General features: G+C 35.6%; 1 protein-coding gene across 2 annotated transcripts in view; it reads right to left on the bottom strand.

Moving 5' to 3' along the window:
* CUL3 (cullin 3) overlaps positions 1 to 14,455 on the bottom strand; it is a 94,114-nt gene that overhangs the window by 52,945 nt on the left and 26,714 nt on the right. For both annotated transcript variants that reach the window (XM_032401149.1, XM_032401156.1), the window contains exon 3: positions 490 to 603. In XM_032401149.1, the coding sequence (XP_032257040.1) occupies positions 490 to 603 (114 nt within the window). The remainder of the gene's footprint in view (positions 1 to 489; positions 604 to 14,455) is intronic.

Raw genomic sequence — 14,455 nt, 5'->3', positions numbered from 1 at the left:
GAATAACATATATACTGCAAAGATTTATTAAGACAGACAGCAGCTATTAGAGTATAATTATTACAAGCATATTTGTATAAAATGACATCCCCATCACTGAAGATATAACAACATTAGGTCTTAAAAACTTGTAAGAGAATACTAAGTTTTCATCTCTCATGCTGTCATTCAACCACTGTTACTCAAAAAGAGATGTTAGTAAGGTTTTTCAACATTTTCCATTTTGAAGTACAAGTGCTGTATACCAAGAAAAAAATTAGACCTTTCTCTTTCAGTCTTCCATTTTAATCATTAAATATATGAACAATTAAGATTCTATTTCATATAAGCTAAGGCTGGTCCCTCCAAAGGAAATATTGTTTATTTTTTTAAAAAAATAACACCTTCCACACTGACCTGTACCATCCAACTAAACGTGACAGAAAGAAGAAAGACACTGTTTTGAAATGCCTAACTTCTTAAAGGAAAAACAAAAAAAGCTCTACTTACCATATACATTAGTATGTCTCTAATCATCACCATAGCTGTTTGATGATCATTCCAAGCTTGATTTAGCGTTTGAAGAAAGTTGTTATTCAATGAGTTTAGTACATCTTCTCGCACCTATTAACAGAAGAGTTCATTAAAGTTTGTTACACACACACACACACACACACACAACATGCACTCTCTCATACGTATACATGCACATATCTGTTCAATAAAATAATGATGTGGAATCTTCAATTTTACATCAAAGAAATAGGTTATAGGCCAGTAGAAACATTTTAAGCTATAATATAACCTAAATAGAGATAACTAACAAATGTGTTGTATAGTCCAGACCCATCTCCTGATCTCCAGAATCATAAAGCAACCTCCTGGGCATTTCTCAACCCTCCAACAACCTAACATCACAGTCAAAATAAAATCCTAAATATTTATAAGGAACTACAGGGCCCCAGAGAACTGGCCCCAGGCTACTGCTCCAACTAAATTTCCTACTACACCTCCCCTTCCCCATCTTTGTAGAATGGCTGAAAATGTTGATGTTGGAATCAAACTACTGGGCTCAACTCCAGCTGCCTGACGAGCTGTGTCACCTTGGGTAAGTTATTTCACGTCTGTGCCTCAGTTTCCTTACATGTGAAACAGTATCCATTTCGTAGAACTGTTGTAAGGGCTAAATGAACACTAGTGACACACTCAGAACAGTGTCTGGCACTCAGTCACACTCACTGAGCATAGACTGTTACCTCAGTATGCTCTGGCTACCGTGGAGCTGCGTCCAGCAACTGTGTTCTACCCTTTCTTCTGCACGTTTCACACAGCTTACGCCCTCATTTTTTCTGCCCAAGTTTCACTTCCAGAGAGGTCTTTCTTGACCACCCTATTTCAAACAACAACTTCTATACCCACTCTTCACCCTACACTAATTTTTCCTCACAGTACTTGTCACTGCCTCCTGTTTTACGTATTTATTCACTTACTGTTCCTCTCACTAAAATGCAAGATCCACAGCAGCAGGGATTTTGTCTTTTCCATGTGTGCTTCCCACACCTAGAACAGCACCTTGCATCTAGAAGACCCTTTACTTCATTCCTCCTACCCTCCAAAACCATGATCCACCACCACCATGGTAAGCTTTTTCAGGATACCTATCTCTGCACATCACGTTGCCTTGAGTCTGAAATGCCTTCCTAATGCAATCCTGCTAAGACTACTCAGGCTTCAGGAATTCCTCTCCAGAGTCTACAAGCATATTGCCACCTTCTCCAGTAAGAGGTTCCTGACTACTACTACTACTTCCTGCTATGCTATCTGTCCAATGGTATGACTTCTGACTAGAAAACAGAATTCAGACTCTGGTTCTAGCTTTATCATGAAGAAGCAGTTTGTCCTCTAAGTTCCTAGAACACTTGGGGACTATACTGCCAACCTCTCTAATTATTCCAACCCACCCAATCCTCCATGGTCTAGCTCAACTCATAATTCCAGCCTAACCAGACATGTTCTAGCTCCAAACACCTGTAGTAGTGATTAAACATTTTTAGGTTGGGGAGAATCTGAAGTCATGGTGTTTTGTGAGAAACAAATTATTTAATATGTGTGTCGAGTATATAGATATCTATAAACTTGAATTATAAAGAGTAAATAAAGTGTCATTGCATATTAGCACTAGTATAAACGAGTATAAACAAGTGGTTGCAAGTGCCAAAGACTGAAAAAAAAAAAAATACACAAAACACACTATTCCCCACAAATGAGAGAATAAATTCAAACTGAGAAAACTAATTTTTCTTATATATTAGAGGAAAAACAGCTGTTAAGAGATTTTAGTGATGAAACAGTATGTCTGTTGTACTAAACGTGTAGTATGAAAACCACTAGCCTATACCACATAATTATATATAATCTTTTGTTCATGAGACTAATAAGCTCCTTGACTTCAAAATACGTCACCCATAAATATGTTGACTTGAAAATATCAAAAGTGATAAACACTCATGTAGGTTCGTAGACAGTACTGTGTTAAATACTTTTTGTAAAGTGGATACTAAATCATTTATTCCAACTCGTTAAGTCTGGCACTTGTCAGATGCAAATTCCCATGAAACTAACACTAAAAAAAACCCTACAAACTGAAAATATGCCTATTTATAAAATTCCTCACCAATCTTCATATCCTTTCAGTGAACCACTGAATTTTGAGTAGCAATTAAATTAATGACAATACCTGAGAAACTGTACTACATGAAAAAAAATATATTCTGAACATCAGAATATCTAGCAATTAATTATTCTTAAGGACTTAAGTCAACTTCTGTATACCCTTCTATTATAAAGTCAAGTTACATGTTAACAAAGTCACCCTAATTTTGGAATGCAAAAATGTACTTGGTATATCTGTTAGATGAATGAAAAACTGACCACTTAAATTTTTAAAAGTTACAAAAGAAGACGTGTGTCCTAAAATTACTGATCTATATACACTTTAAAATATCTCAAGTATTTATGTTATATTTATACTTACACCAGCCTTTCAACAAAATAAAAATGTGATCAACTAGCACAATGTGTCATAAACGATAAAACTGCTTTATTTGCAAACTTCAAAACATTATCCTGACAAATCAATAACAATAAATTTTACTTAGCAGAAAATAGCTGCTATTAATTTTGTTATATTTAGTTTGATTTTTACTGTTGAAGTTAGATGTGGTTGGTCATGGATCAGCTTTGGCCAATGACTTAAGCAGAAATGACACATCATTTTTACATAATGTAAACTTTACCATCTCAGTAATTTTTAAGTGTAAAATTCAGTGGTATTAAATACATTCACAACAATTAACCTCTATCACAGGACATGAGAGTTCTAAGAGGTGCCCCAGAAGATCTGCTGGTCAGACATACTGTTATATTTATTTTTGAGTGATTATGCACACACACACACAGACATAGGACTATAAGACATAAAATAAATGCTTTAGATAAACTTGCTGCTTTCTCCTAATTATTCAGATCACTCTATGAACAAATAATTCTTCCCCTAATGCTGCCTCAAAGAACTGTCCTTCTACTCTGATACATGAAGAGTGAACAAGTATTTGTTCAAATATACATAATAAAAGGTAGGAATGAGATGAAAATTCAACCTTTATGAAGATTAAAAATGGACTTTTTAAAAGGTAAGGTTGCATATAAACCAAAAACACATTAAGTGGGGGATAAAAAGATTTAACCCTTATTTTACAAACTGTTAACAGAATACAGAAAATTTGGAATTGGGGTCAGTTTGTGTGTGAGTAACATTGTTAATCTCACACCCTAATAACCACCATTAGTTCCTGCATCAGCAAAGGCAAACAGGAAGGGACCCTGCTACAGAGGGGGTACCAGTACCAAAGGGGGCCCGCAGATCAGGTATATCCAGCATTATTACAGAAGAAGAGCTACAAAAAGGTCACCCAGGTGAAGAGCTGGAATTTGAAGGGCAAGACAAGGAAAAACAAGCAACAAAGCCATGGAAATTGAGAGTAGGATGGGACCAGCTGTGACAACGAGGCTAAAATGAGTAGTTGAAAACTGATGGCTTGTTCACGGCACTTAGCCTTGCACAAAGCAAGGTACAGACAGTAGTCAAGAGCAGTAGATCATGAACCTGGCAGAGAATTAGAATCACTTGAAGAGCAACAGATTTTGCTCAAGAGAATGAGATGACAAGACACAGACTGAGAGAAAATACTTGCAAAAGGTGTATCTGGTAAAGGACTGTTACCCAATATATACAAGGAATTAATAAAACTCACCAAGAAAACCCAATCTAAAATATTGGCAAAAGACCTGCCCACCTCACCAAAAAAGACAGCCAGATGGCAAATAAGCACACTGAAAGATGTCCAACATCTGATTAAGAAATTGCAAACTGAGGGGCGCCTGTCTGACTCAGTCTGTAGAGTGTGCAACTCTTGATCTTGGGGTTGTACGCTGGAGCCCTACGTTGGGTGTAGAGATTACTTAAAAATAAAATCTTTAAAAAGAAAGAAAGAAAGAAATTGCAAATTAAAACAATGGGATACCCTTACACTCTTATTAGAATAGCCAAAATCCAAAACACTGACTACACCAAATGCTGCTGAGGATGTAGCAAACAAGCACTTCTGCTCACTGCTGGCAGGAATGCAAAATGATACACAGCCACTTGGAGGACAGTTTGGTAGTTTCTTACAAAACCACATGTACTCCTACCACACGATCCAGCAATTAGGCTCCTTGCTATAAATACCAAAGGAGTTGACAACTTATGTCCAAACAACACCCTACACTCACATGTTTATAGCTTTATTCGTAACTGCCAAAACTTGGAAGCAACCAAAGTTTCCTTCAGTAGGCGAAACAATAAACTGTGGTACATACAGACAACAGAATATTATTCAGCACTAAAAAGAAATGATCCATTAAGCCATGAGAAGAGATGGAGGCACCATAAGTGCGTATTACCAAGTGAAAAAACACAATCTGAAAAGGCTACTACCTACCATATCATTCCAACATTCCGGAAAGGGCAAAACTAAAGAGACTATAAAAAGATCAAAAGAAGAAAAAGATCAGGTGCTAGGAGTTAGGGCGGAGGGAAAGATGAATAGAAAGAGCACAGAGGATTTTTAGGGGAATGCAACTATTCCGTATGGTACTACAATAGTGGATACATTTCATTATACATTCATTAAAAATATACAGAATGTACACCACCAAGAGTGACCCCTAACTTAAACTATGGAGTTTGGGTGATAATGATAAGTCATTGTAACAAATGTACCCCTCTGGTATGGGATGCTGATAGTGGGGGAGGCAGTGGAAATACGGTACATGACTGTACCTTCTCCTCAATTCTGCTATGAATCTAAAACTGATTTAAAAAATAATGTCTATTTAAAAAAAAAAAAAAGATTTTGGGGCTGACCCAAGACCAAGAAAAGACAATCTCTTTTTTTAAAGCTACCCAGGTGATTCTCATACAACAGCCAGGATTAGGAAACCACCGGTTTAAGAGCCACACACTAGCCATTTCTGTTCCTTCCCTTTGCAGAATTTCTTCAACACAAGTATGTTTTTGTATAGTTGTAATAATATTGATACAATTCTGAATCCTGATTTTTTTAAAGAACGATCAACATTCAACATTAACCTCTGCTTTAGGAGAAAAATATCTACTTACAGCGTTTCAAGGCAGAACAGCAATTCAAAGAAAAAGGTTCTATTAGAATAAAATATAGGAAGAAAAAGTCATCTGAGATTTTAAGCAACTACCAACATAACACCAAAAGCATGATCTATAAGAGGAAAAAAATAATAAAATGGACCTCATCAGGATCAAAAACTTCTGTTTTGCAGACACTGTTAAAACAATAAATAAACAAGCTACAGACTGGGAGAAAATATCAAATTATCTGTATCCAGAATCTCTCTCTCTAGATATAAAAACTCTTACAACTGAGTAAAGAAAGCAAACAATTAAGAAATGGGCAAAAGACCTGAACAGACACTTCACCGAAGAGGTTATATAAAGGCAGTTTTACACATGAAAAGATGTCCAACAACACTAGCCATTAAGGAAATGAAAATTTTAAAAATGAGATACTACTGCACTTCCATTATAATAGCTAAAATAAAATATACTGACAATACCAAGTGCTGACAAAGAAGTCAAGCAAACTAGAACTCTTCTTAGACATTGCTAGTGAGAATGCAAAACAGCACAGCCCTGGAGGAAAACAGTCTGGCATATGACCTAGCAATCCCACTCCTAGGTATTTATCCTAGAGAAATGAAAACTTACATTCACACAAAACCTACGAATGTTCACAGCAGCTCTCTTCATAATCACAAAAAACTACATACAATCCAAAACTCATTCAACAAGTAAACAGGTAAATGGTTATGTAAATGGTAGTATATTCATACAATAGAACGTATCATTCAGCAATAAAAAGGAACAAACTACCAATACATACAACACCTTGGCTCAATCTCAAAATAATTATGCTGAATGAAAGACGTCTGTCTAAAAAGGTTACAGACTGTATTACTCCATTTACATGACATTCTTGAGAAAACAAAACCATAGTGACAGAATAGACCAGTGGTTGCCAAATCTTGGGGTAGGAGGAGGATGTGACTATAAAGGGAAAACAGGGAGTCCTCTGGGGTAATGTTCTGTACTGATTATGACAGCATTTATATGAATCTATACACATGGGCTAAAATTTACAGAACTGTATATGAAAATAAAAGGCTAATTCTACTGATAGAGACTTTTTAAAGCTAACAATTATGATTCTCAAGTTGGGCCGTTTTATTATTATATATCATAAACATAAGCTAGGATGCCACAATGTTTATTCTTAAAAGCAACTTGAGGGGTTTTGGTGGCTCAGTTGGTTAAGCATCTGCCTTCGGCTCAGGTCGATCCCGGGGTCCCACGATTGAGTCCAGGGACAGACGAGCTCCCTGCTCAGTGGGGATCTGCTTCTCTAACTCCCTCTGCCCCTCCTCCCAGCTTGTGCTCTCTCCCGCGCTCTAATAAATAAAATCTTAAAAAAAAAAAAAAAAGGCAACTTGAATGCCAAACAGTGAAAGAATTGTTAATTACTTCAGGAGTGTCAACTTATGAATGACTCTGGAATAATTCAAATTGGCATACTACAGTCCTCATTTCTGTGAACACAGCTTTCCCTGTCCTTTTAATTACATCCTCAGCAAAGATTAAAGTGGAATTACTAAGTCAAAAGAAAATGTTTATTTTTCAACATTGTGATAAAATCTGCTCACTGATAATGTCCAAGTTGCAAGAAACACATCTTCAAATCAATCAAATTACTGGCAAAAGGAAGAGGAGAATAGAAAGGAGGATGACAAGAGAGGCCAGTAGGCATAAGCATGCCTAAGACCTACAAGCTCCCAGTCTTTGCCCTTGAGTTTTCTTATCCAAATATCTTAATGGACTGACAAGGAGGCCAACCCTGCCAGAAGCTCTTGGCTGGATGGAAAGTCAAAAGACATTAATAATTGGCACAGTCTCTCCCACCACCCCCGCCACCAACACACACAATTAAACCATTAATTACAATTTTTTTTCACTCTCTAAGTTTCAATGCCTGGGCAAAATCCCAGCCTAATTAAATGTTTAGGTAACACAAAGAAATTCACTGGCTAAAACTAATTATAAAGATTTTAGCTCTAAAGTCCACTGAAACTAGTAATGAGCCATATAATTAATAACGATATGGACTACGGAAAATTAACGACTTCTTTCTTAAAAAGTCTCAAAACTCAGGACAATATTTAATTCAAATACAGACAAATCTCTGAAGTACAGAAAATGTATTTAGCATTATTTTGCACCGAAATACACAGTGTATTAAAAAACACAAAGTGGGTCATGAATAACATGGAGCACATGCCAATTATACATAAAACATTTACAAAATACCACAGAGAAACTAAAACTTTAAAAGTGTAATCTCCTAGAAATCTGTAGTATTTTAACAATCACTCAAAATTAAAACAATCAAGTTAGTATTTGAAGACAACTTTCCAGGGCAATTACTAACTAGGACTTTGAATAAGTTAGTTAACCTATCTGGTCTGTAAGCTCCTCTTACCTGTATTATCACTGGGGTTCACTATAACAATGGCATTCACATCCTGCTCCACTAAGATGTCTTAGTACTACTGCAGGGCAGGCTCCATTTTCCCTGAGTAAATTTGATTTATATTAGTTTTGTGGGATTTAAAAAGTGGCATTTTCCATTGTTTGAAAAAAAAAAACTAAGAGCCACAGGATGTCTGCTAAGTACTTTTCTGTCTCTAAATTCTGAAACAAATACTGCTTATTTCATCTGACTAAACTATTTACATAAATATGCAACATTTACATGATCAAAAATAGCACTTAAGTTCCCACTTACATCTGAATTTTTTCAGGGTCCCACACATGTGATCTGGGGGGTGTCATTTTACAAATTTTACCAGTTATGTAAACCCTGTTTTTCTAAGGAATGTCATTAAAGAGTTATTATTGAAGAGCTCAAAAAACTTTCATCACATCAGAGTGATGTGACATAAACCTGTCAATAAAAGTGGCTACCTACAGAAGTCAATCTCCATGGAAGCCAAACCATGGAGCACAGAAGACATCTCTCCTAATCTGACACAAATAGCTTTTAAAAAGCTCCACAGCTCTTCCCTTTCTCCTGAGAACTCTTGATTTATTTTTTTTAATATTTTATTTATTCATTTGAGACAGAGAGATAAGAGAGAGAGAGCATGAGCAGGGGGAGAGGCAGAGGGAGAGGAAGAAGCAGACTCCCCACTGAGCCAGGAGCCCAATGTGGGGCTCGATCCCAGGACCCTGGGATCATGATCTGAGCCTAAGGCAGACGCTTAACCATCTGAGCCACCCAGGTGCCCCGAGAACTCTTGATTTAAAAGATTAAAAAGAAATAGTGTAATATTTTGCTATTTTTAGGTAACAGTCATATATAGTGAATAGTGGCAGCACAGGAGTGCAGATGCTGAAAAGCTTGCCTGCCTGATGCAAACCACAGATCCAACACTTGGTAGATACATAACCACCAGTAACTTCTTTGTGTATTAAGTTTTTACAAAAGAGGAATAATAACAACACCTACTTCTAGGAGCTGTTGTGTGGATAAAATGAGTTAATACACAAATAATGCTTACAACAGGGCCCAGCCCACAGTAAATACAGCAATTGCTACAACCATAATACTACTGGTATTACATATTCATATTATTATCACATAAATATTTGATCTTGCTACTCTATAAGTGTGGTCCACAGAACAGGATCGTGTTCAAGACTGTCATCATCACCATCACCACCACCACCACCTTGGAGCTCGTTAGAAACACACAATCTTGGGTTCTAGGTCAGTCCTACTGAATCAGGATCTGCATTCCCAAGTGCCTTAGATTTTGAGAAACATGTTAACACAAAGTATATATACATACATATGGTTACACACTTTATACAGTACTTCCTAAGCTCTCAATTTTCACTTGATTCTTGCTTTCCTTTCTTCTAAAAAACAGAAATTTCTCCATTAACTGGAAGGAATCCTTTTACTCTATAAAGTTGAGGAGTTTGTCAAGCAGCTAACATCCTATTATCTGTATATTCAATATAAGTTTGGTGAACAGATGTTGCTCTCTCTCATAATACATAACAACCTTAAGATTTTTGTATTTCAAAGCAAATTTCTACTAAGCTGAGGAGCATTAATCTTAACTTTTGTAGATATCTTAAACTTTCCAAGAATTCACTAATGACAAGAGATTCCTGAATGATACAAAATTCACTGCCCTCTTGATATTTTCTAGACTGACAGTATTATTTCTCATTATTTTCACTAACTTTTAGAAAAAAAGGTGGCAGTCTCAATCAGAGGAATCATACCAGTATCACTGACAAAAGAGTAAAATAGCTACTACAGGGAAAACTTGCTTCTTGATTGTTGTCAGAAGATTCTTCTGTAAGTAATTTTACTGACATATATATACTCAGTAATGTAAGTTTAAGCATTTTACAAAGAGCACACTACTTGTAATTTCAACATAAAATTCATTCCTAGTGGCAATATCTCCCCATTCACTCTGTAAGTATCCAAAATGAAGCTCTTAATTTAAAAGAATACATAAAAATCTTTCTTCAAACTGTCAATTCAGATAACTTAATGATTACTTCCAACAAGCAAAGCAGGGTACTAGCCACTATGGGGGATAGAAAATGCATTCAGCCACTTTACAATTTCTATGGGGTAAGGGAGAAAAGAGGAGCCTAATACTAGCATTCATATGACCTTAATACAAAGTAGAATACAATGAATAGCACTAGAGAATCATGAGGCTCAAAGCAGGGGCACACAGTGAGAATTACGACAACGTATTTTTATAATTTCATACATAAAGAATATTTGCTACATGTTAAAGCAAATAAGAAATCATATAAATTTGGCATCACTTTAAAAAAAAGTTCAAATATTAACTTAAAAAGAAAAGTTAGTAAAATCAGGATTTCTCTGTGAGTACAAAGTAGTGCCATGAAAACCAGTAGCTTTTTACCTAATGATTGGAAAACCAAAACAAAGTAGTATACCATAGAAGGACATGGATTATCTATCACTTGTATTACATTCACAATGGTTAAGATAAAAGATATACATTAAAAACCATTATAGCATTAGTACCATAATTAAACTTTGGACAAGGCCACTGACAGAATACGTAGTAAAACATACACAAAGCATGGCAATATGGCAACTAGTCTTTTTGTTCTCTTGATTAACATGAGAGAAGAAAAACCCCAAAGTTCCACAGGATCACACGATCTGGCTCCCAGCAGACAGAGAGACTCATCTCAAAAAATGAGAGATACGTAGCCCAAAATTTTCACTGTGCTTTTAAATGGTGAAATATACTCAGCTTAAACAGGGTTTGGATTCAGCAATTAACTTGGGTAGGTAGAAGCACATTTGGAATACAAAACAGAATTTGGCAGCTGGTGAATATAAAGCATGGTTTCCCTTTGACTGCTAGTATTCTCTGGGATTCATTTCAATAGACAATTATTGAGTGCCAACTACATGAAGGAGCAGGAGGAAAAAAGATGAGTAAGACAGGTCCTAGGTTGGTCACTTGCTTTTTTGTAAATATTAAGAGATATTATTTTTTGTAAATATTACTAGAAAATACAACAGAAAACAAGATAGAAAGGGGTATCCGCCCTCACAGTGCTTACAGTCTACACAACAATTTAAGTGGGAATAGCTGATATTTACCACATGTGTGAATTTATCAAATAAAGTTAACACCTTAAGCTTGGCTCTCCCCGACATCATTTCTCTTCCAATCCTTTTAAAGTAGAAGCTACTCAATTTCTTACGCCCCTCCTATCCCACGGTTGCCATCTTCCTGACTCTCTAATAATCTCTATTCCCTACATTATCCCCCCCAAATCTCTTCCTCTTTGGGGATTACTCTATTCATATTCAAGTCACTCTTCCAAATCATATTCATTAAGGGTTTGTACCCCTAGCTCAGACAGAGCCTTCCTTCTGTCATCACCCTAAGCAACTCCAATATTCAGTGTAATAGGTTCTGTTTCCTTCAACAACTTAAAGTTAGAAGAAAAGGAGAAGATGGCAGGAGAATGAAAGATATGCGACAATGAAGCACTGAAGATGGCATGCCTACTTATCTTCAGTCAGTCTCTTTTGAAGACAAAAAACCAATGGCTCCCACCACCCACATCTTTAGTCAGTCTCTTTTGAAGACTTAAAAAACCAATGGCTCCCACCACCTACAGGATAAAATCCAAATCCCCTATAATGTTTTTCAAAATCTAGTCCAACCAACTTTACCACTCTCATTCCCAACAAATGTATTTGAAGCCTTTTATATTCCACCTACACTGATCTTACCTGACTGTGCTCATGCCTACCTGCCTTTTTTACTCATGCCATTTTCTTGACTATCTTTTGCCTTTGTTCACATCATGAATCTTTAATAATCCTTTAAGGCTTATCAAAAGTGACCTCCTCTTTCTACTTTGCCCTGAATTCCTCAAGCAAAATAATTCTCCTTCAAATCTGATTACCTCACTAAAATTGGAAGATTCTTGCTGACAGGCATAGTGTCTTATTATTTTTTGGTAGATGAAACACAAGAGATTCAATATCTGTGGGCCTCTGAACTGAATCTGTCTTTGCTAACAAAAATTTTATTCCTGAGTGTTTCTATCAACGTCCTTTTATAATTCACTGCAATCATTATATTTATATTTTGTACTTAAATGCCATTAAAAAAAAAACAACAACCCTCTAGAGTCATTCACATTTGCCTAGAAAGGAAAAGCACTAAAAAAGCTTTATTATATAAGCTATTAAGTAATTGGCTTACAAAATAGTCCAGAGCTTACCAAGAATACCAACTTTATTTCCACATGCAATTAGTACCCTCACAGAAACACTTTAATTTACTGGTGAATAAACATAATATTTAAAATTCTGGCTCTTCTCTTTCTCCCTTCAAAAATGGGAGAAAAATCAATATACTGAAAAAAGTTTACAGAGACATCATTTTCAGCAAATGAAACTCTACATACAAAAAATAAACAATAGGGTGTTATTTCACAAAAAGACTTCAGTTTACCACACAAAACAAAAAACCTCAAACAAGAATGCCAATTAAAAATTCAAACTATTCTTCAAAGCTTCAGTTTCTCTACCTGTAAAACAAAGTGCTTAGAATTGATCAGATTACTAGGCACAGATTCAAGTGCTTAAGTCTAAAACGTAAGTTCCCCAAAGGCAGGGACCTTTGACATAATGCAAATGCTTATTAGACCAGTGCCTGGAACATAAGAGGTCCTCGACAGGGAGTTTTCTAAATGAATGAAAAGTCAGCAGGATCAAGCTCCCTTATTCTGCCTTCCACCCAAAGTAAGAGATTATTTGAAGTAACAGGATATATGGATAGAAAGACTTTTTTTTTTCATTGTGTGGATATAATTCCACTTATTCACAATTAGTGAACATTTAGTTTTCAGCCTTTTTTAAAGCATTTATGTTCAATGCTACAATAAATATTAGTATAAATACTTTTTATATACATATTTAAACATATCTACAGGATGAATTCTTTTTTATTTATCTTTCAAGTTTTTATTTAAATTCCAGTTAATGTATAGTGTAATATTAGTTTCAGGAGAATTTAGTGATTCATCACTTACATGTAACACCCAGTGCTCATAAAAAGACTTTAAAAACCACTTAAATGTTCTTTTTAGCAAGAAGCTGTTTCTAAGTAGAGCTAAAAAGTCAACATCTTTTTTATTCAAACTTTCAAAGTACAAGAATTAGCTCATTTATGAGGTTACCATATTATTAATTATTATAGAGTAATAATTTGAGAGAGAAAATTAAGCGTAAGGCAAATGTAAGAAACCTATTAAGCATCACAAAATTGGAATAAAGTTCTTGCCACATTAAAACCAAAACAAGTTTCTCCCCTGATCTTAAGAAACAATTCAAAATGGAAATGTTTTTATTCTAAATATGTATTATGGCACAGGAAAGGACAACAGTAAACTTTAAAACTATAATCTTCCTAAGTCTTAAAAAAAACAAAATTATCAAGATACATAACCATTATATAATTTTAAAGCTCATTTAGGTTAATAAAACCAATCCCAATCTCATTTATAAATTAATAATCTGAAGTCCAGAAAAGTCTAGTAATTTGTTCAAGACTGGTAGTAGCAGAATTAGGCCTAAAAAAGTCCAGTTCTCCCCACTTTCTACCCAGTACTTTTTCCACTGCAGCTACTTTTAAATTATTAGTAAACATGAAGTGTTCATCAGTGGATAGAAGAGGTAAAAGCAAGTCCTCAGTTACTTTACTATGAGTTTAAAGACTTTGTCAAGTTTAAATCCCAAACAGGAATCTTTTAAAAGAGGCCTCCAAAAAAAGGAACAGGACCCTTTAAATATCTTACAATTTTGTCAGTTACACCTCAATAAAGCCAAGGGGGGGGGAGGGGGAGGCGAGGAGGAGATGGCGGGGGAGATGGCTCCACCCTTACCTGACCCTACTCACAAGTAACAGAACTGAATGGTACTACGTTTAAATTTAAAATGGTCTTTAGCCATTACACACACACAAACACAAAGAGACAAAACGGTTATGAAAACCACAACTCTGAGGTCAGAGCTGGATCTGGTCATTTTTCAGTTTCCATTGCAATCCTCAAATCTACCTAAAATGTTTTAATTCCTTGGGATTAAATTCCTCATTTCTCTTTTCTGTGTGATTTCATCTATATGCTCACAATTTCCAAACTTACATTTCCAGTCCAAATTTCTCAGACAACTAGATTTGCATATCCAAT

This window comes from Phoca vitulina, unplaced genomic scaffold, assembly GCF_004348235.1.
Source record: "Phoca vitulina isolate PV1807 unplaced genomic scaffold, GSC_HSeal_1.0 scaffold1, whole genome shotgun sequence".
In the NCBI taxonomy this organism is placed as follows: Eukaryota; Metazoa; Chordata; class Mammalia; order Carnivora; family Phocidae; genus Phoca; species Phoca vitulina.
The sequence above is the reverse complement of the archived record's forward strand: the minus strand, read 5'-3'. Positions and strand labels throughout refer to the sequence as shown.